Source organism: Zonotrichia albicollis, chromosome 14 (assembly GCF_047830755.1).
Source record: "Zonotrichia albicollis isolate bZonAlb1 chromosome 14, bZonAlb1.hap1, whole genome shotgun sequence".
NCBI lineage: Eukaryota > Metazoa > Chordata > Aves > Passeriformes > Passerellidae > Zonotrichia > Zonotrichia albicollis.
The window spans coordinates 15894753-15917571 of NC_133832.1; the positions used below are offsets into that span (position 1 = coordinate 15894753).

The following is a 22819-nucleotide window of genomic DNA, read 5'->3' on the forward strand; positions in this document are numbered from 1 at the left end:
TAGGGAGCCCATTCATCAGTTAAATTTAGTAGATCACCCACCAGGTTTGCTGTTCACTGTCAAAGGTAATTCAATTAAAACTCCACAAGTGTGACTAACCAGTGGATGGTAAATATGTTCACCAGCTGTGTTTGCTGGGCCTTCTCCTCCCTATTGTGTCTGTGCCTGGTGGAGGATGTGCCCGAGCCCTGTACCTTGGCTGATTAATGTATACAACAAATCTGTAGCACTGCCAAAAAATTAAGCACAAATGCCACCTTTGGGATGTGAATATCTGAACATAAGAGTTTCAGAGAAGACAAATCCTCAGGTGTGTTCAAGGCAGCAGTGCTACAGTGGTTAAATTAACTCAGGTCTTGGCATTTTTAAAATAACCTTCCAAGGAATTTGATTAGGATTTTTGGTTTTGAAAATAACTTCCAAAAATCCAATTTGTATTTTAAAATCCATGGACAGTTTGGTTTCTTCTCATTCATTCCCACTTTGCCCTCAGCCATCACTCAGAGTTGATGTGAAACCATCCAGTGTAGTTATTTCCATCACCAAAGCCGTGTATAAATCAGGGATGCAGCACAGGAGCTCATGGAAAGATGTTTCTATTAAAACCTGAGGTGGGAGAACCTTGCTGGACCCTCTGCCTGACCAAGGGGCCTTTGAGTCTCCTGCCTGCTGCCATCGGGCACTCAGATGTGGTTTGGTAGTAATTAAGCGCATAGTTAACGATCCCATTGCACACCACGGGCCACAATGGTGTGTCTGCTTAATAGATTAAAGGAAAACATTCTCTGAAAAGCACAGGTAAACAAGACACTCATCCCTCAACCTTTCACCCTGGAAGACCAAGGTTCACATCCCACTGGAGCACAAATAAATAGGGACTGGACTCCCCTGGCTCACTGCTGGGGGGGTTAGAGTCATGGTGAGACTGTTCTGGAGCAGAGTTGGTGGGGATGGGAGAGGATGAATGGGATGCAGGCTTGGAAGGGGCTTGGAGCAGAGAAATTCCTTAAATCCCTGCCCATCCAGAAAGTGACTTGGATTTACTTACAGTCAATACAGTAGAGTGGCTGCCTAAAATTCTTCTTTAAAAATTATTTAGGCAGCAAAGTGGAGTTTCCACTGCACAGATCCCATTCCAGCAGCCCCTTCTGCAAGGGCAGAAGCCCACACAAGACTGAGATTTCCTGATTTCCCTGTGGCTGTAGGAAATAAATGAGCTGGAACGACTCTGCAAACCAGCGGCCTTCCTGCCCATCTCTGTAGTGCAGGAGGAGGAAAACCTGTGTGGTAAAGAGTACCCTGAGAAAACAGCCAGATTTCCCAAACATCCCCATAAACATTAATGAAGAGCTTGGGAATATCTGGTTTATTTATTACTCCAACCACAGGCTAAAAAAACTTCAGCAAAAGCATTAAATTTGGAAGAGAACCTGGGATATTCCATATTTGCTGCTTTAAGCTCACTACACACCAGACAGCTTGGGGTTTGGTGAGTATTAATCTCTGTATTTCTAAAATATTTGGATGAAAAAACAGTGCTATTGTTAAATGTAATAATTACCACTAATAAATTATTACTTCTACTCTGTACACACTAAACTACTCTGCAAAAATTGTTGTAATTTTACATTTTACATGGAAATATGAAGATTTCAAGCAGTGGTCAAATACTTACAGAGAGGTAACTGGATAAGGAATGGCTTTGATATACAGCTGCTGCCAGGAATTCTCTTTTTGTTGGTGCTGTTGAATCTCTCCCTTCTTCTGGCATTATTAAATAAAGGCACCTGCTCTACAAATCAGCAGAAATCTGGAAAATCATTATCACTCCAACACGGAAACGATGCCCATCACGACAGAACAAATGGGGAATGGAGCCTGCACAGGACTTTAAAAAGGGCTCTATTTGTCAAATTACCAGAGGAAAAGTTGATCTTACTGTTATGGACTTTATCCACTTCCAGGTCACATCAATTAGTCACAGCAGGCTTGTGGAGACTGGAACTAATTTACAACACTCTGAACAGGCCTGCCAGCTTCTCCGATGGATTTCCAGGCAAATATTGGGACTTATTTCAGTTGGAACTGAAAACCCACCAGCAACAGAAATCCAGCTTGATGGTTCCAGTAATGACCCATTTTGCACCACAAGAAACAAAGCCCTGATTGAGATAAGAATAAAGGGAAATATCTCCTGTAGAGAATCCAGGGTTATGTTTATCTAATCTTTGAAAAAATAAAGGAGTCATAAAAGGTTTAATAAAAAATACTGGGAGTCTTTAAAGGAAGTTTTCAAATGCTTTCCTGTCTCTGACAGCTCATTTTGACAGAAATTGATTGTGATAAAGAATTATGAATCAGATAGCAGGGAAATTAAATTAGGCTGATTATTATCTTGTCAGATACACACGTTATGTCATGTTCGTTGTTCTAGACTTTTGCAAAATGATTGTTTCATTGAGGCTTAATGAATTTAGAATATTCTAAGCAATACACACAGGCATGACTGTAAAACATCTTTGTTTTTAGACATTTCAATTTTATTTATTTTGATATTTTTCTTTATTTCTGTTTTATTATTTGATATGATTAGCATATGTATATAATTCTCTACATTGTTTCAGTTATTAAATATGCATATTTAGATTAGAAATATGCAATATGAAATATTTCATTTTCTGAAATTCCCCTTTATTTAGGTAAGGGCTGTGAGCAGCCTCTGGGCTGACTCTGGGTCTGGCAGCTCCTTATGGTGACTGGCACCATTGGAAGTCCTTGAAAAGCTTTCCCAAAATGTGGATCCTGCAGCCCCTTTGATTTTCCCTTTTGACCCATGTCAAGCAGCTGATCCAGGCTGAGTTCTCTAATAAAGAGCAGCAAAGGGAAGCAGGAGCCTGGGAGACTCTCTCAGTGCATCTTCTCCCAGTGAAAGCAGCTCCACTGGCACGTGAAATTAGTTACAGATTGTTCACGTGGGGCCTTTCCCTCAAGGAATGGTAATGAAGGGAGCTGCTTCCGAAACAAGCAAGGCCACTGACCCTGCTCAGGGTTCCACTGCAAAAATACTGTTTGAAACAGGAAAGTTGTGATCTCAAAGCAGCCTGAGCAAGAGGTGAAGGCAGAACTGCAGAGAAAATCCTGAAATTAAAGTCAATCCGTCATCAAAGCAAAGCTCATCAAAGTTCTGACAAAAAAAATAAAGTTTACCACTAAAATCCATTTCCATCAGTGCATAGTGAGTGTTTCCTTATGTATAAAACAGAAAAATGATCACAGGTCAAAAACAGAACAACAACAGCTAAAAACCCCCAAGATTTAACTAAAAATGAAATTTAATCCCAAGTTTTAAGCACAAGGTTACCCACTATCATCCCCCCTCCTAACAGATCTCAGAGACCTGAGGCAGCAAAGGGTGTTTAAGTGTTTTGAGTGCAGACTGACCCCATTCAGCTGATGGCGCTGTGGATGTGCTGCCCAGCTGGATTTTGGGATCAGAGCCCCGGCACGGGCACATCCAGCAGCGGGTGGATACTGCCCAAACAAAGGTTCCACGGGAAACTCTGCTCCCTGAACCAAGCAGCTTTCCTTTAGCTGCTCCAGCCAGCCATTTCTGCAGGACCCACAAAAGCAAAGCCTCAGGTGCCCTCTGCTGGCTCTTGAACGACTGAACAGAAATGTTAAAATTGAAGATTTTCAGGTGTGGCAAAGCCAAACCTAATCCCACACTCAAACCCACACCACCTCCTTGCCAGTTTTCCAGTGGTCCCTTGTTCTGTGTGTAAGGACAGAAAACCCTCAGAGATGTTTAAGCACAGGGCTTTCTCCATATCAGACTAAACATTTTTAAACACCCCATAAAACAGAGCTTATATTGTTATACTTAATATTACTTACTCCCTAATTGTCCCAAATCTCTCTCAGTAGTACCCACTTTATTTTCTCCTTGTTTTCTCCCCATAAAGATTGAATTTCCTGCATGTCTGCCCAAAGGAAAGACATCCCATGTGCTCGTCCATCCATGTAGAGAGACCTTAGCAGCCACACAACCTGCACACACACCCAGAATGAGTTGTCTGTACAATTTTATTTTCCACCTGCAGTTACATTTACAAACTGTCCCATACAAGTAAAGCAGTTTTCAAAGTGAACTCAACCAGAACTACAAAAATTATTCTCTTCTCTATACATGGCACCAGCTTCAGAATTTGTCTATACACAACTGCTGATTATGTTTAACAAAAATTCACTATTTTTTGGCTCCAAGGATCTCCACAAAGGCAACTTGATAAGTTTTATCCCGTTGCAATCATAACATTAAAGTTCTTGTTTTTGTTTTGCTTCCCTCTCCTTTCATCTGAAGCTTTGCATGGCTTTGTTTTGGAATTCTAATGAAGACAAAGCTACCACAAACCAGCAGTTTTAGAAACAGAGGATAAAAATGCTGAGCAAAACCATCCAGCAACATTTCAAGCAATGTTTCACTTTAGATGCGCCTGCTCATCAGCAGAAATATTGAAATTTTAGCTGGTTCCAGAAAAGCACAAACAAGTGATTTAACATGAAATGAACTTTACAAACAGTCAACTTACAGAGACAAAACAAGGTCGGAGTGAGGAGCCAGAGCTGCTCACGGAAGAGAAATGTTTTGGGGAGCCTGAAGGGAGGAAGAATGAAACTCAAATATTGCTTTAAGAACAACTTTCAGCTTTAAGCATTTCCAAATGCCATGAGAAAAATGTATTTAAAACATAACTTCAACCTTTCTGGATGCAGCTCCCAGCCACGAGTGAAAGCATTTCCCCAGGAGAGGGCAGGAGTTCTGTACACAGGAGCTGCCAGCCCCAGACCCTGGCATGGCTGAAATACACAGCAGCTCCTGGAGTGGAGAACACAGGGCAAAAATTCCCTGTCTCAAACACCTATTTCTGCCTAAGCCTTTAGCACCACAGTCCCCCAGACATAAACTTAATTATGTCAGTCAAACGTTTGTATTTGTTAATTCCTTTCAAGGGACAACACTGGAAATCTGTGCTGATTCTGGAGTTCACCAGCCTGGGATAAGATCAAAACTCCACAACAATCAATAAAATAATGAAGCTTATTTAACCTTCCTGTCGCAGCAGTCTCACTCCCAGTCTATTTTTAAATCCCTCCAAGGCTCACAGCAAGGCAACAGACTGGGAAAATCAACCATGTGGGAGCTCAGAATTGCTGTCTGACCCTCAACTAATTCCAGAATGGCCCAAACCAGCCTAACAGCAGCATCATTTTTAACATTAGAGAAGCCAGACACAGTAGCTGGAGCTGTCTGCTTTCAGACACTGAACCCTCAGCAGTTCATGGACAGCTCTGAGTAAACTCTGGTGTGGAGTGATTCCACAGCAGGAAGCTTCCAGCACTCCCATGATATGAAGTAACAGAATATTAAAAAGCTGAAGGAAGTCCAGCAAGGCAAAGGCACACACACAGTCACCCCAGCTGGGTAACTGGGTTGCATAGATACACCATGACCATGGTTACAATGTTCAGAAGCAGCCAGGGAAGAAAATGAAGGAAAAAGTTCCTTTCCAGGATGATTTATTAATCATTTGAAGGAATCATAGCCAGGCTACAGCTGTCAATATGTGGTTTTTAAACACATTCCAATTTCTCCTGTTTACAGGAGGAACACTCAAGGTGTTTACATTTATTTTAAATGTCACTTTCTTTCTAACAAGTGAAAAGATCCCATTTTAAACTCACGGTTTTAGTTCAGCTGCCAGCGTGAGAGAATCCCACAACATTTCAGGTTGTTTTGTCTATCTGATTTTCCTCACTTTATTTTTACAGTAACCTTGATTACTTCAGTACATAACATCCTGCTCAACCCTCAGAGTGAGCTGGGTAACACATTCAAAATAACATCTGAAACTGCTCTGAAACCTTTGATCATTTTTGCACATTTTCACTGAAAAAATCCTGCTTGAATAAAAAAGTGAGTTTTTGCTTTTTCCTTAAACAATTCCCTAACACTGGAAAACCCAAGTGGCCCTGAACACCAGGCAATTAAGAACCAATTCCAAGCCTGGTGCTCCACACCTTCCCTCACCCCTACAAAGACAAAAAATAAAAATGAGACCAAAAAAATCAGGAAGAGAATTTGAACGTCACTGTTTATCACAACACATCACAAGTGGTCTCAGGTACAAATTTCTACAACCATTTCTTATTTTACAACTGCAACAAGAGTTTGAAGCTACTGAGAGCAGTCAGACTCTCTTACTATGCAGAGATATAAAGGGATTGCTAAAATTAGCTCCTCCATACAACCAGAATATTAAAAACAATGGGATGTTATCTGCAGAGAGCAACAGATCTGGCAAAGAGTCCAAAAATATATTTTATTCCTACTGTGCTGAAGTGATGCCACCATACAAGTCCCCAGTTATATGAAATCAGCTTTTGGTAACTCATTTTTGAACTAAACTGTTAATTTCAGCACATTTATCCTAAATTTTAAAGACTAAAAAACTCAAAGTCCACTTATTTGTTTCAACAAGTGCATTTTCCAGGAGGTCCACGTTGTCCATCCTTATGTGTTCCAGGAGTTTGGCTCTGTAGGAAAACGATCTGCAACAATCATCTGAACTGATACATCAGTTCTGCAACCAGAAACAGTTCTCATAATTTTAAAAAAATCACTTCATAATTTAAAATATATCTCACTGACTGCTTTGCTTGGAACTAGAATATACCACCATTAGTAGCGGACTCAGAACATCAACTTGAATTTGTGAAAAAAGCTTGCAAAAAATAGATCAACTTCCAAATGTACAGAAAAGAACATCAGAGCTGGTATTTTTGGGTCACTTAATGTATTTTAGAAAGAGTAGCAAGCTGGGAGTGAAGTACCCTATATTACAATTATTCAAACACCTAAGCTGAACTGTTTTACACCTCAAGTGTAGTGCAGGGTTAGTTCCAGACAGGGAATTTGGAAGCAGGTCCAGAGAACTGCAGCTCTGCTCAGCTACACTTGATCACGGAGGCGGGCCAGTCTCTGTGACAGCTCATCCTGCACATTGGGAAACAAAAAGGGAAAACCATCAGCAGCAGGAACAGCAGCTTGTGTCCAGCTGATGAGAAATTCCCTCATGGCTTAACAAAATTTGCTTAAGACCTCAAGCCTGGCTGTGAGGGAGGAGTTTCAGAACACAAAATTAAGCAGAGAAAGAATTGTTTCAAAGAATGTGGAATATCTGATAGGACAGGGGGGCTGAAATCCTTCCCTGTGAGGGTGGGGAGGGTCTGGCACAGGTGCCCAGGGAAGCTGTGACTGCCCCATCCCTGGCAGTGTCCAAGGCCAGGCTGGATGGGGTTTGGAGCAACCTGGGACAGTGGAAGGTGTCCCTGCCATGGCAGGGGTGGCACTGGATTCATTTTAAGGCCCCTTCCCTTTAACATCCAACAAATGCATTGTTAAAATTACTTTGACAGCAAGACTTTTAACCACACAGCTTCCTTGGAAGAGCTGAAATAGAATTTAACAATTTAACATTTTGTTTTCACTGAGTGAAGCATTGATTCTCACATCCCATTTCTCCAGAAAACATTGACCTCACTGAAATGCAACATTTACCTGTTCTGCTGAGGCCACACTTGTAGAAACTGAACCTGTCTGTCCTTGAGGTAGTTCCATGTTCAGATCAAGGCTAAGAGGAGAAAGCAGAGCAAACACCAAGTCAGGCATGCGTGGATCAAGGGGGAAGCACAATAATTAACAGCAGAAGAACAATGAGACAGCAGCCCCTGAACACTCCAGAGTTACACATGCTGGTGAGTAATTTTGACTCACTACCAGGACAAGTCAGGTATGTCCAGAGGTAAAAGGAAAATTGTGTTTTTTCTCTGCTTCCAACAGACAGCTTATAAAACAAGGGTATTTGACCTTAGATATAATCAGCAAGGGCTGTGGGAACCACGATTTGTTCTAAAGAAATAGAAATTTCACCTACCCTGCTTCATCTGCCATTTCCTGCAGGAGCATGTCCACTTGGTTCTAAAGGAAAACAAAATGGATTGCTGCATTTGGAGTTTCTGACAACCTCTTGTTAGATTTTCAGAGAACAGGAATTATTTTAACAAAACTGATTTAAAGGTAAATGCCTTTGGCAGAATAATTTTGTGCTTAACCACTAGAAGATATGGACTCAAAAATAAGGAGCAGAGGTGCTCAGCAGTTAAAATTACTTTAATTGAATTCTGGCTTGTAAATAATACCTCTACAGAATTGAACTTATCAGTAAAAACCCCAAACATATACCTGAGTGTTTCAAATGCTGTTAATTCACAGTTTAGACACATAATTTAAGATCACCTTGCTAAAATATATTTTATCATTCTTACTTGTGGTGTTGTTAATGTTGTAGTGTTGCTCATTGTGTCTTCCATCTGTTGTGTCTGAACATCCAGTGTCTCAAACTGATGCTCAAATTTGTCCATTAGTGCAGATATCTATGAAAAATTTGAATCAAATCACTTATCTTCAGATAACAGTAAAAATACATCTCAACTGGAAAACTCTTAATTGAATTTCCCTTTTTAAAACTTGTCCCTTCTGCTTTTGATGTCAGCTCCAAGAAAATTAAGTCTATTTACCTTTTCCAAGTTCATGCTCTTCAAGGTGGCATCCATAGACTTCACCACCCCTGCCATTGACTTTGTAACCTGAAACAAGGAGAAGAAAATTATTACAAGGAAAAAAAGAGCAGTTTAGGAACAAATCCTTCCCTGTGAAGGTGGGGAGGCCTGGAATGGATTTTCTAGAGAAGCTGTGGCTGCCCCTGGATCCCTGGAAGTGTCCAAGGCCAGGCTGGGCAGAGCTTGGAACAGCCTGGGATAGTGGAAGGTGTCCCTGCCTAAGGCAGGAGGTGGCACTGGATGGCCTTTAAGGTCCCCTCCAACCCAAATTATAGAATTCTGATATTTCCTACCCACTTCTCTTATCTCTGTTCACAGAGCTTTGACAGTACCAAATGGGAGGGAACATCCTATTGCCATCTGGAATGTCGTATTTTAAACAGCTCCTACCATATCCAGCTCTAGAAATTAACTCAGCCACTTGAAATACACATTCTGAGGCCAAATTCACTAAAAATGAGCTTTATGTGAAATTCATTTCTGTAGATTGAGACCTGTCACTGTTAAGGGATGCATTGGGTCCACAGGTCACAATAAACTTTCAAGGTGAAGAGCAGTGAATTAGTTTACCTTAAACAACTATCTGTTAGAATCACAACTCCCACCTCATGACTTTTTACTTTAAGGAGATGATCCTTTGTGAAATAACCCAAAGAGCAGCTGCCAGAGGAATTCCAGCAGCCGATTTACTCTTGGCTGCCTCTAAAACCGAAAGCGAAAGCTCCCAGCTCATTGCAGGCAGGATGAAGCCACTGCAGAGAAGATGAGCCATCTCCTCCTTGCCCCTCAGGAGGGGGAGGCCTCACCTTGCCCATGGTGACGGCAGTCTGGACCCTGGCAGCCACGGCGTCCACGCGGGCGCTCATGCGCAGGAAGTTGATGGCCTGGTTCTTCTGGCGGATGGCGTTCTCGGCGTGGATCCGCGCCACCTCCATGTTCCCCTTCTGGATGGCCTTGGCAAAGAGGGAGACAAAAGGAAAAGCCTTTTACACCCTTCCCTGCTCCTGGACATGGGATGTCTGTGTAGTCTCTTTTGGCTTTGAAAAAAGCATTAATTAGTTACTGGATCTTTTTCTATTAAAAAAGTAAACAAATCACTCCCTCCTCCCACAACAGATCACAAACGTTTCCAAGATGAGAACTCCCAACTTCTTTCCAAGGAAGGCATTGGAAAGAATGCACTTCAAATAGGCAGTTTTGCACAGCTACAGAAACACAATTTCTGTTCCTGAAAACAGTTTCAGTCTCAAGACACAAACACAGGCACAGGTGGTACAGCTGTATCTCATGGGAAAAAACCACATCAAATCAACTCAGTCTCTCTCTTCACCGCTTCAAGGACTCAAAAGCTGTTTTGAAGTTCCTCTCCACAAGCCCATGTAATACAAGCTGATAAACATGAAGTGGTTTTAACTCTGAGAACAACAGCCCCTACCAAAGCACACACAAGACAATCCTCTAGGGAAGCAAATGCCATGAGCCATCCACGAGGATTTATCCTCATGTTTATTAATAAACACAGCAATATTTATAGTCACATATTTTAAATCACAAACATTGACCACATGATTACTAGCATGCACACCAGGGAAATGACAACACAGCAGAGGTCTTCCTGCCCTAACAGGCAAGCAACAGATCTAAAAACTTGGTTCAGACTTACCTTCTTAATTTTAGCTTTCTCAGCCTTTTCTTCTTTGTCGCATTTTTTGGAGTTTCTGTTGAGCTCCTTTGCAGCAAACTTCAAATTAAACAGGTGTTCTGCAGTGCAAGTTAAGGGACTAAACCTATTTCAGAGTGATAAATCCAACCACCAAACACCCCCCAAGAGAAGTTGAGAGTGGTTCTCTGCTGGTTACTTTCACTCCCACACCAGAAGCCTGTGATTCCCAGTGAAATGATGAATGATGGTTTCCTGACCTGCCTGGAACCTCCCCATCCAAAAAAACCCCAAAACCACTGAAAGACACAACAAATTAACTGTGTAACAGCAAACTGGCTCAGCTGGCCACGGCCAGCTACAACCCAGCAGGATTCTGGATTTAAATTGTTCTTCCAGCTCCTTCCCAGCCCTGGGTCATGTGAGTGATCCCAGGCTCCCTGAGAGCTCTGTCATCTGACTTTGGGCAGAGAGTACTCCAGTCAGGAAGAGAAACTTTAAAAACAAAAGTTCAACTGCTTAAACTGAAAGCTCCAAGAAAAGAGCAAGACAAGCCTTCAGAGTGATTTGGAATGACTGCACTAAACTATTGCTGACAGAGAACAGAGCGTGTGCTGTACAAATAACAATCAAAAACACCTTCTTAGAATAGTGTTGATGAAATCTTCCAAATAATATCAGTCCTTCTCAAACAATATGTAAGTAAAAAGCTTTGTAGGTTTCTTTCCTGCTACCTGTGGTATCCTAAGAGGAAGATCCCAGCAGGCTCTAAGATGATTACCAATTAAGTGGAAACACAAAGTTAAGCATTATGAGTACTTGAGGTTTCTTCAATATTTCAAGCACATAAATTATTCCAGAGCAGTTTTCTGCTTTAAAGAACAGCCATTCCCCTTACTCTGACAGGAACCTGGAGACATTAGGAATGTCTTTTGTTATCCTATGAACATCACAGGGAGGCTACAAACAGGTAACAAACGTGACTTTGGATAGGGTATCTATTAATGTAGCTACCAAAACCAGAGCAGTTTATTTTGAAGTAACTTCCTCAGTTACTCAGCTAGGGAATTTACCTGACATTAAACCAGCTCACCCACCCCTGAGGAGCACATTCCTGCTCCTCCCTTCAAATGTCTTTCTCAACGTGCCACAAACCAAGTGGGACCCAACTTCCACCTCAGTCTGTGACTCACAGTCAGCTGCCCCAGCAATCCCTACCAGGACAACCGGCAATGCCAGCACTGCCTGCACATTCCAACCACACTGAGACCACGGCAATCCACACTGAGACCTCTGGGCTCTAAGTTTTCTGCCCCTATGTGTTAAGATGGTTTTATACAGCCATTAAGTTTCAGTCAGCTCACACAGGGCTCTGCTGTAAATTCTTTCCAAGAGCAGGAAGCACAGCTGACGTAGTGGCTGTTTGGGGAACAGCCCAGCTGACATCACCCTAGTTTACACACATGTATGCTGTCCCTGCTGTGCCATCTACACTATTTTTAGTATAAACTGTGTTTTCTGCCTCAGGAACTGGGCTGTCCCTCCATCCACCACATCCCTGCCTCCTCCTCCTCATTCCCAGCCCAGGCTGCCTCATCACAGCTTGGGAAGAGACACCGAACTTCCCACCCACTTCCTTGTCCCTTCAGGGCGGTGAAACCACAGAATCACGGAGTAACTGAGGTTACAAGGGACCTCTGGAGATCACCCAGTCCAACCCCCAGAAAACACCTGGAGCAGGTAACCCAGGAACGTGTCCAGGTGGCTTTGGGATTTCCCCAGAGATTCCACACCCCCATAGCAGCTGTTCCAGTGCTCTGCCCCCTCCACGGAAAGAAGTTCTTCCCCGTGTTGAGGTTGAACACTTGGTTTTTAGTTTATGATCACTGCTTCTCATCGTGGTGCTGGACACCACTGAGCAGAGCCTGGCACCATCCTCTGACACCCCCTGGTACTGGTATGGAATATGAGATCGCTTCTCGCTTTTCTCCTCTTTAGAAGAGAATTCCGAGGTTGAGCGATCTCAGCCGCTGCCCGTGTGTCACACCCAGCCCTCCCGCCGCTGCCCCTCGGTCCCCGCGACCACCACCATGAGGGGGATGCATCCCCTCGTTCCCCGCGTCCCGGGGGCTCCGCCCGGCGGGGAGGCCTCGCTCCCCACGGCCACCGCCACCTCCCCCGGCCCGGCCCGGCCCAGCCCAGCCCGGCAGCTCCCGGCCCGTCCCCCCGCGGTCCCGCCCGAGGATACTCTCCATGTTGGACATGTTGGCGGCCCCGGGGGGAGCGGCGCGGCTCCGGACCGGGCTGGGGCAGCGCTGGGCCCGGGGCGGCGGCGGCTCCGGCGGCTCCGGGTTCCGGCCCCGTGACGAGCCGAGGCGGGGCCGCGCCTGCGGCTTCGGGCTGGGAGGGACCGGGAAGCTCATCCCGGCCCTCCCCTGCTGTGGGCAGGAGCACAGCCATAGATTGGGGTGCTCCAAATCCCAGCCAGCCTGGCTTTAGATGCTTCAGGGATGGGGGAGCCAGAGTTTATCTGCGAAATCTATTCCAGAGCCTCACCACCCTCACAGGGAAGAATTTCCTCCTAATATTCAATCTAAATCACAGAATATCCTGAGTTAGAAGGGATCCACAAAGATCACCAGTCCTGCTCCTGGCCCTGCACAGACACCCCAACAATCCCACCCTGTGCATTCCTGGCTGCATTGTCCAAACGCTCCTGGAGCTCTGGCAGCCTTGGGGCTCTGCCCTGGGCAGTGCCTGACACCCTCTGGGGACAGAACCTTTCCCTGAGCTCCAGCCTGATCCTGGCACAGCTCCAGCCATTCCCTGGGTCCTGTCCCTGTCACCACAGAGATCAACACCTGCCCCTCTGCTTTCCCTCATGATGGAGTTGTAACTTCGCTGAGTGTCCCCTCAGTCTCCAGCTGAACAAACCAAGTACCCTCAGCTGCTCCTCAAGGCACTTCAGCATCTTCATGTCTCCTCCTTTGGACAGCTCTCCTCTCCTTCAGTTTGAATCCATCCCCAAGTTGTTCCTTCTCTCCAGGCCCTTGTAAATAAATAGTGTTTCTTCATCTTTCTTCAGCTCCTTCAGGTACTGGGAGGCCACAATTAAGTCACCCCAAAGCTTCTCCACAGTGGACAACTCCAGATCTCCCAGCTTTTCTCCAGAGCAGAGCTGTCCCATCCCCTGTAATCATTTGTGGCCTCCTCTGGACTGGCTCCAGCAGCTCCACATCCTTCTGGACCCCAGGGCTGGAGGCAGCTCTGCAGGGCAGCATCCCCCTGTGCTGCTGCCTACACTGGGATGAGCCCAGCACTTGGGGGCTCTGGGCTGGGCCATGTCCAGCCTCTCAGCCACCAGGATCTATATTTAACAATATTTTCTGCTGAGGTTTCTCAGACAAAACCTGCCAGAGGAGTGATGCATCTGAGCTGGCAGTTCTTCCCAGGTGAAATGCCTGTATGAGTTGTGGATACGGTAATAATGCAGGAGTGCTCGTGGCAAATGAACTGCAAAGAGTGTGGCAGAAGACACTTGAGCAAAGCCAGTAACTACTTATTCTTGCTGGTGTCTCAGGAGTCTGAATTTATGGTAATAAAGATCAGTCCTGGCTGTGAAAACTTTGAAACTGAGCTGGTGACACCACAGCAGTGACAGACTCCATGTGTGTAATAGGAGAGGTCTGCAGGAAGGACCTTTTTATCCAGGAGATGGGAAAAGATGAGATTTTCTGCATCTGATAATTCTCAGTATCACCAGTTCACAGAAGTGTTATTATCTATGGTTTTAAACCACATCTTGGGAGGGCTGTAGGAGAGATTTAACATATTTAATAGTTCTCTGTTTAAAAGAGTCTGTTCCTGCTTGGACAACCATCCTGTGTTCAGCCTCCTGGAAGCTTGCACTGTAATTCTCATGAGTAATAGTTCTTTAAATGAATAAGGTTTTCCAGGGTCAGAAGCAGACTCTAGATCATTGAATATCCACCTCTTTTTTCTCTAATATTCCTGGAACTCTCTCATTAGGACATGATTTGGAGGTGGCAGTGATATTAGATAGGAAGTATTAGAGTGATCATCTACTCTGAAAAAAATGATTCATTTCAGTGCTGTCAAAGAGAACTGAACCTGGCCTAATTACTCACAACAGTGTTAGAGAACAAAGCAGCAAAAGCTGCTCAGAAACAGGAGCATGCAATGTTCTACCTTAATTAAACCTGGAGAAGCATCAATCAGTGTCACACAGGTGTCACAGGAGGAAACACACTGAGCTGCAGCTTCCTCAGAGCTGCTCAGGACATTAGCTCACAAATTCCAACTGAAATCTCCCCTTCCTTTTGACTGCTAAGGAAATATCCTGATGGTATACCTTAAAAAGCTACCTAAGTTTAAAAATAAATATATTTTATTGGTATGGGTTTTTTCCTGATAATCATCACTGAATTTTCATTATTAAAAAACCTCCACATTTGGAAGAAACACATTACCAAGCAACCTGAATTAAATATGTTACCTAATGTGGGTCAGGTGTAGAGACACACCAAGATGTTGGCACAGATTGCAATGAAACCTATGTAATTTAGTAATTTAGAAATATTTGCATTATAATAACAGCTGGAAGCATAGGAGGGTCCACCCTGAGCTGTGCTTTGGGTGCAGAGTGAGGATTTGCTCATGGGAGCTCAGTGCCCAGACCCTCCAGCCTCTCTCACCCAGGAGAAAAAGAACAACTTTGACATTGGAATCCTGTTTTTTGACATCTGAGTCACCAATGGTTAGGAGGGAATAAAGCTGTTGATTAATCCCTGATCTCTTGGTAGAGCCCTTCTGCCTCTAAAATGAGGAGTTTGCTGTCTCTCAGGTTTTCAAAGGTGAAGGGGCTGTTGGTGGCTTTTTCCAGCCAATAAAATTGTGAATAAATTGGTTTACCTTCAAACAATCATGGCTGTCCAGTACTGCTCACTAAAATCACCTAAATCAAGACTAAAATCACCTTGCACAGACACGATTCCTGAACAGTTCCCTCCTGCATTTTTCATTTCAGTTCTTGATAAATCCATTTTAGAGCCCCAGCCATTTTGCACTAAGGTACCAACACTCAATTCTCAAATCTCTTCCAAAAGCAGCAATTTCAAGTCTGCCTCCTGCCTCCTCCCCTCCTACACATCCTCCACTTCATCTTGGATGCAGCAAATATTTATTTTCCTTAAATTTTATTGAGTTATGAATTATATGTTGCTCCCTCCGTAGCACTTTGGAGAAATAAAACTGACAAACTGAGCTGCACAAGAAGATGAGCTAGGGAAGAAGCAAACTTAAAATATGAAAAAAATCAGAATTATTAAATAAAAGTGCTGAAAACTCAGCAGAATTGAGTTTCCAGGCATGATGGAGGTGTATGGATTTGCCAGTTTAATGAGTGCACTTACAGGTGGTGATGGTGTTTAGGGCAGGAAGGAGGTGATGAGGTGGAAAACATTCATTAAATAAAATTTTCCTTCTCTGCCTGTGGTGTTTCAGCTCAGCCTTTCTGTTTCTTTTACTCTGCCTCCATCATGTTCTTTTTAATCTCTTTTTTTCCCTTTCCTGTGTATTTTCACATGCAGGAATTGACCAATCCAGGATTTGTTAAATGTAATGAGCTTTTCAGTGCAGTGTGTTACAAACATTTGGCGTTTCCTTGATGCCTTTCAGCCAAGTCCACAGGAATACTCTTTATGTTTTGCTAGAGGGAACAATGGTACATTTTCTCATGAAAAGAGATCCTATATTGCATAAACTTCCCAAGAGTGGCTCTTACTATAAAATGTCATTTTTGAAATGCATCCAAACCTAAATATGACTTTGCCATTTGGTATAAAGGCCACAAACACAGTTTGATTCTTATTCTTGTGATGATCAAATGCTTTAATTTTGACGTAGTGATGATTTTCCTCTGCTCAATGAGATTCTCACCATGTGCAATGGTTACAGGCCCAAGCCAAGTGAGCTCATGAGAGCTGGCTTGTGAACTGTGACACCAAGAGCGATGAGGATCAATTTTAATCACAATAATTGATCTGGGCCCTTAGTCACTCCCGGTGTCAGTCACGCATGAGGCGCAAGAAGCAGCAAATGTTAAATAGGAATTCAGGGGGTAGAACACCAGAACGAGCAAATCCAGGTGTGATGCAGCACTGCTGAGAACTCTGACCCTGTAAGAACACTTGTCATTAAAATGCAGGGCTTTTAGGGGATGCAAATAAAAGTAATACAAGGTTTAGAGTCGTATTTAAAGTCTACATACAGCAAAAAGAAATTAAGGAGGTAAAGACATTGGGGGATGTGGGATCTTGGCTGCATCTCTGAGGCAGAAGCAGTTGGCCATGGGAGGAGGGATGATGTTATCCCTTGGGATGAGCCAGGCAGCTTGGATTGAGCAGCGCTGGCACCAGGACCTGCACGCGTTGCCCACTGGCTGCTTTGCTTTTCTGCTTGCAGCAGATTCCCCACAGAAGGAGGGCTCTGCAGCTCAGAGTCACTGATGGCCCAAAGTGCTGGTGACTCACCAGATGTCCACTGCAGGTGGTTGGCAACTGCACGAGTCTGGTTCAAAGAGGGAAGGACAAATCAGTCCTGGCTCTGCAGGAGAGAGATGATGGCAAAATGCAGCTCTGCCACTGTCTGGATCAACAGGGATGTTCTGGTGGCTGTAGAAGGCCTGCTGATCCTGACGGTGTTTGTACCACACAAACATGGCTACATCCCCAAATGAGCATTTCCATGGCTTGATAAAATCACTACAAGTGTAAGGTAACCATAAAACCATGGAGTGGTTTGGGTTGGAAGGGACCCTAAACCCCTTCCCCACCTCATTCTTCCCCACCTTCCACTATCCCAGGTTGCCCCAAGTCCTGCCCAACCTGGTCTTGGCCATTTCCAGGGATGGGGCAGCCACAGCTGCTCTGGGCAACAGAATGTTGTTTTGTTCAGCGCTGAACTGCTGGTTGTTTTTTCACTGAGACACTCCTGCAATAGTTCCGCCACTGAAAGTGGACAAAACTGAGTTTCTGTTCCACAGAAAATTCACCAAAAATTGTTCTCATTTAGAGTCCACACCAGAAATTATACAATTTTCTAGGAAAGCAGAGTCCAATAATTATTGTTTTAGAAAAAAACTTATTTTTTGATTTTATTTTCAAATTTTAGTTGCAGTTTTTTGTTGTTTTTTTTTTTTTTTTCACCCTCCTCTTAGTCATATTCCATGTTCTTTAAACATCATTGCCTTTAAGACCTTCTGGCTGTCCTTTGAAATGTTGCCATCTCCTTCAAAGTTTCGTGGCAAGAAAACTTCTTCCACCATGAGCATTATTTATCTGAAGCAGCAGAGGGATTTCTCCTGTCTCTTTGTAGAACAATGAAGACAAACAGGACTGTAAAGCCCAGGATGAACTGTTTAGGAATTCAGAGCAAACCTGCCAGGATCTGAAAGGCAGCAACCAGAGGGCATGAAAGAATCAGTTCAATAAAACCATTTAATTCTCCAATAGCAGCATTAATGATCTGATCCTCCACCTCTGACATCCCCCAGATTGTGTCATTTTCAGAAAAATTGGTGTAAATCTAAGTTAGGTCTTTTTGAAAGCCAGTAGGACAGGGAAAACCAAAGGGCTCTACATCACTGGGCTCAATTATTTTTACTACTAAGTTTTTTCTCTATTCCATTACCATGAATTTCCTGAATAAGCTTCATTTCCAGCTTATCTCTGCCAGGAGCACTGGCACAACCTTCTACTGAGCTGTGCTGGTTGTGTTCTGCAATGGTTTGTGGATGTTCAATTTAAAATAGGGATGTGGGGTTTCACTCAAAATAGATTGAGGGAAAGAAACTGCTAGTTCTGAAAAAGATTTGAATGTTTATTTTTCCCCCCAAAATGCTTTCTGTCTGTTCTTAAACAGATTAATATTTAGCCTTTGAAAATACTCTGTAACCACTGAGCAAATGAGAAGCCTGGGACGGATTTAAGGAGAAAATTAAACTTAGTTAATGTGACAGGGAAGTGATTTTTCTTCTGGAAAAAGACTGGTGGAAAGAAGCAGTTAAAAGAACCAGCTTGAAGATTAAAAAAATCAAAATTATTTATTTTTAAAAATTAACCTCCTTTCAATAATAAATCCATACAGCAGCCAGGAATGGCTCTGCCACTACTTGGGGTTGTGGTTAAACTCAGCCCAGTCTTGGAGGAAGCCAAGGACCTCCAAAAGCTCAGAGACTTCAAAAGCATTTATATGAGATAGCAATTTTTTTTTCAAGTTAAAACGATATTTTTATGTCCTTGCTTTACCTTTTGCTGCATTTTATTTTGGGCCTTTAAGAAATAATCCTCCTGAGTACTTTTAGGGCTTTTCCCTCTTTTGTCCCCAGCTGCAATCATGTGAGAGGGAACCTCCAGCAGCCTACGTGACTGCTCTGTGCTCCAGGGATTCAGATTTCTGCTGCCAGGGCTGTCTGTGCTGTGCCGAGCGTTTCAAACATGTTTTCTCAATGATGATCAAAACAAATCCTTCCTCTCAGTGCAGCATTTATCAGCGTTGTTGATTCTCTGAAGGAATCGCTCAGCACTTGTCATTCTTTGGGATTGCTGCAATATTGCACAACTCAGTAAATAACAACACCGAGCTCCACTGCAGCTCTTTTCACACAAAGCCCATGGAACTGTTCCTTGTATTGTCGCACATGAATCCCACTGCAGAGCCTGGCTGTTCCTCCCTTAACCATCCCAGGCTGACCAGAGCCTTCCCCGCTTTGCAAATGTGCAAAGCGCTGCTGTTGCTGCGCCGCCCGGTGACTCAGCGCTGCTGCCGTCACGCTGAGGTCAGTCCCAGCTGCAGCCCTGGCCTGGGGCTTGGCACGGAACGGGCACCGGGACACCGCTGCCACCCGGCTCTGCCCCCGCCGGGACACCGCTGCCACCCGGCTATATCCCCACACCGGGACACCGCTGCCACCCTGCTCTGTCCCCACACCGGAACACCGCTGCCACCCGGCTCTGCCCCCGCACCGGGACACCGCTGCCACCCGGCTCTGCCCCCGCCGGGACACCGCTGCCACCCTGCTCTGTACCCGCACCGGGACACCGCTGCCACCCGGCTCTGTCCCCGCACCGGGACACCGCTGCCACCAGGGCTCTGTCCCCGCACCGGGACACCGCTGCCACCCGGCTATGTCCCCACACCGGGACACCGCTGCCACCAGGGCTCTGCCCCCGCCGGGACACACACAGGTCCCGCCTGTGCCCCGCTGGACGGGAAGAGCCATCCCGGCTCTTTTCCCTGCGAGGAATAGCGGATTTGTCTTTACAAACAAGTTGGTAGATGAAACTAGCACTGGGAGATAAAAGAAACAATGGGAAGGATTCCAGTGATTGGTGAATGGGAAAAGATATTTGCTTTTACAAATAAACTGCAGGTTTGCTGATAAACGGAATTAGACATTGAAAGATGAAACAATGGGGAAGAAAACCCTCGAAATTCCTTAAGAATTGAAAATTAAAAGGGAGGGTTACACATTAGAGGGAATCTTTGGTATCAGGCGTATTGGAGAGTCTGAACCTCTCAAGTACCTCAGAAATGAGGAAAGAGAGAAGGGAAATGCGGCCGAGAAATTGGGATAAAAAGGAGGCTGCATCCTCTAAAAATCTGAGAGATCCCAGAGGAATGCCCCATGGCCTCTCCCTTTATTCAGATAAAGCCAGAAAGGACTCCCCTGTCTCCTTTTTGGACATAAAACTCTGGTGTTTGTGGATTAATTTTCCTGACAATGGGAAGGTGGATCTGAGTCAGCCGTGTCCTGACAGCCAGGAGGGACATCCCTGTCCAGGGGGACACAAGGCAGGGGAGGGGATTGTCCTGCTCTGCCCTGCACTGGGGCAGCCTCATTCCAGTCCTGGGGGAAGTTTTGGGCGCCACAAATAAGAAAGAATTAAACTATTAGAGTGTCCAAAGGGGGCAAAAGATGGTGGAGGATCTCGAGGACTGGCTGAGATCACTTGGTCTGCACAGCTGGACAAGAGGAGCCTGAGGGGAGACTCATCACAGTTACAGCTTCCTCATGAGGGGGAGAATGGGGGATAATGGGGATTTACAGGCAGTTAACGCTGTTACAGCACCAGTGAGTGCAACAAACCTACAGGGAGGTGTGAGGCCCGGTGTGACCCCACTGGGGACATTGCTGTTCCAGGCTGTGGCACTGTCCTGGCTGTGGGGACAGCCCCAAAGGAGAGACACGGTCCTGGCTGTGGGGACAGCCCCAAAGGAGGGACATGGGCCTGGATGTGGGGACAGCCCCAAAGGAGGGACATGGGCCTGCTGTGCTCCCTGTGCTCCCCTCAATGGCGTGGGAGGGCTGGAAAAGCCCTGGAGCAGGAGATCAGAAACACAGGATCACTGAGGCAGGAAAAGACATCCAAGGCCATTGAGTCCAGCTTGTGACCAATCCCCACCTTGTCACCAGCCCAGAGCACTGAGTGCCACCTCCAGTGACACCTTGAGCACCTCCAGGGATGGGGACTTTGCCACCTCCCTGGGCAGCCCCTTCCAATGCCTGACACAGCACCTATGGAATGTCATGGAATGTTTCATGGATTTGTGTGTCCTCACCTGGGTCTGAGGGTGAGCAGCAGCAATCTCATGACATACTCAGAGCACTGATGCAGGAAGGCATTTCAGCAGTTTCTCTGCTCATCTACAGTATTTCATTCTCATCCCTCAGGTGCTCCAGAGTGCCCTACACAACACAATCAAATTATTGGAGCTCTACTAGGAGAGAAGATTGGATTAGCAGCTAAACAAACCGGATCAGGTTATAGATTTCTGTGCAGTTTTATTTTCTTCCTACCACCACAGGGATTTGTGTCAACAGGCACAGATACAAAGCCACCAGCATTTGCCATCCAGGGACATTGTGTTATAAGGGCCACACATTTCTGAAGTGTAAATATTTTTTATTTGGGATCTGATACAGGAGTCAGAGGTGAAGGGCACACACAGAGCTTGTCTGTCCTTCTGACTGGACAGGCAGGAAACAGCATTTTCTGAGCTTCCCAGCTGTCCATTGATGACGAATTCCTGCTTGTTCCCATTTAGCCCAGCTTCAGCTGGCCTGAATATATTCTATTTAAAAGTGCCCTGGGATTAGTTCAGGTTGCTCCAGACTTCAGCGTGCTGACGTTGGAGGAGATAAACAGAAGTAATTTGCTGATTCACCATTACAATTTTCATAAAATATGAGTCAGGGTTTTCTTCTTTCATGTAAAAGGGAAATTAGGTTACCATGCTTTGCTGAACACTGTGCTGCACTGTGTGTGTTCCCAGTAGCATCTCATGTTCCTGCAGTATATTTTTGGAAGAATAACCAGATTTATGAGGCCACATCTTCTCCTGTTTCCCTTGACTTTCCAACACACTGGCACTCACCACTCTTTGCCTTGAGTTAGAGTCTTCCTCTTCACTCCATTAGAGTCATGATCCTGACTGGATTTTCTGCAGCCTCTCACCTGCTGGGTTGTTATAACTCTGTTTAAATTCAACACTTCCATGAGCTTCTCCAAACCTCAACATCTGGAGCAAGACTGGCTGAGTGCTCATGGCAGAGGGGTTGGAAGAAGAAAATCTTCAAAATTCCTCCCAACCCAAACCATTCTGTGCTTCATGTCCCAGGATCCACCTCAGATTCCAGAGTAGGGAGACACCTCTTTCCTCAGATTTCTTTTTCATCTTGGAGCAGGGTCTTCCTGGCAGCTCTTGCATGTGCATTCCCCCTTGGATGTGCCAACTGTTGCCTGGCCAAACCTTGCCTTCCTTGTGACTCTGACGGTGCCTTTCTGGTTTAAAACAGAGTAAAATTGAAGTGGTGACTGGAGAAAATGACATCAGCATTTAAATAGATTTCCTGAGGAAATTTTTAATGGTCATTTTTATAGCTTATTTTGTGCTTTTTAACTTTTTCCTCCCTGGTCAAAGGTCAAGGAATTATTTCATACAGACCAGTACAGGAAAAGAGCTAATTCTGACTATTCTCAGGGGGTTGATTGTTTTGATTCATTTTCATTCTGAGCATTGATGGCCTTCAGAGAGTTTCTTTGGATGAATCAAAATATTCTCCACTTCTGGGTTTAGGCAATACAAAACCTTAACAAGTCACTTCACATTTAAGAGTAAAACTCCATAAAAAGGAGCAGGAGCTATAAAACCCCTGACCTCAATGCACTTCTTGGACTTTCTTAAGAGAAGTTTACACAGCAAGGAGCTCTCAGTACTTCCACTCAGTGGCTACTAAATTGAATATAAGTTCCTTCCAAATCCTGGCCAAGTGCTCAATCCAAGGTGCTTGGGGATGAGAGGAAAGAGGTTCTGAGAGTGCTGTGTGCAATCTGGCTTCACTCTGGCAGGCTGGAAAGAAAAGTTTCTCATGGTTCTGTTCTCTTTGGGTGTGTGTGT

The 22819-nt window shown here is 44.7% G+C and overlaps 1 protein-coding gene across 1 annotated transcript; it reads right to left on the bottom strand.

Moving 5' to 3' along the window:
• Nucleotides 1–4065: 4065 nt before the first annotated feature.
• CHMP1B (charged multivesicular body protein 1B) lies at nucleotides 4066–12746 on the bottom strand. The gene is made up of 8 exons (XM_074551360.1): nucleotides 12588–12746; nucleotides 10343–10440; nucleotides 9486–9632; nucleotides 8638–8706; nucleotides 8386–8493; nucleotides 7995–8038; nucleotides 7619–7691; nucleotides 4066–7054 (listed from the first exon to the last, which is right to left on the bottom strand). The coding sequence occupies exons 1-8, from the start codon at nucleotides 12601–12603 to the stop codon at nucleotides 7010–7012; spliced, it is 600 nt and encodes a 199-aa protein (XP_074407461.1). The 5' UTR covers nucleotides 12604–12746; the 3' UTR covers nucleotides 4066–7009.
• Nucleotides 12747–22819: the final 10073 nt, after the last annotated feature.

Excerpts from the sequence above, each read along its gene's own strand:
- CHMP1B (XM_074551360.1), bottom strand. Across the intron at positions 8,707-9,485 it reads CTGCCGTCACCATGGGCAAG|GTTACAAAGTCAATGGCAGG; the intron begins GTGAGGCCTCCC and ends TCCTTGTTTCAG. Across the intron at positions 7,692-7,994 it reads GAAATGGCAGATGAAGCAGG|CCTTGATCTGAACATGGAAC; the intron begins GTAGGTGAAATT and ends TTCTCCTCTTAG.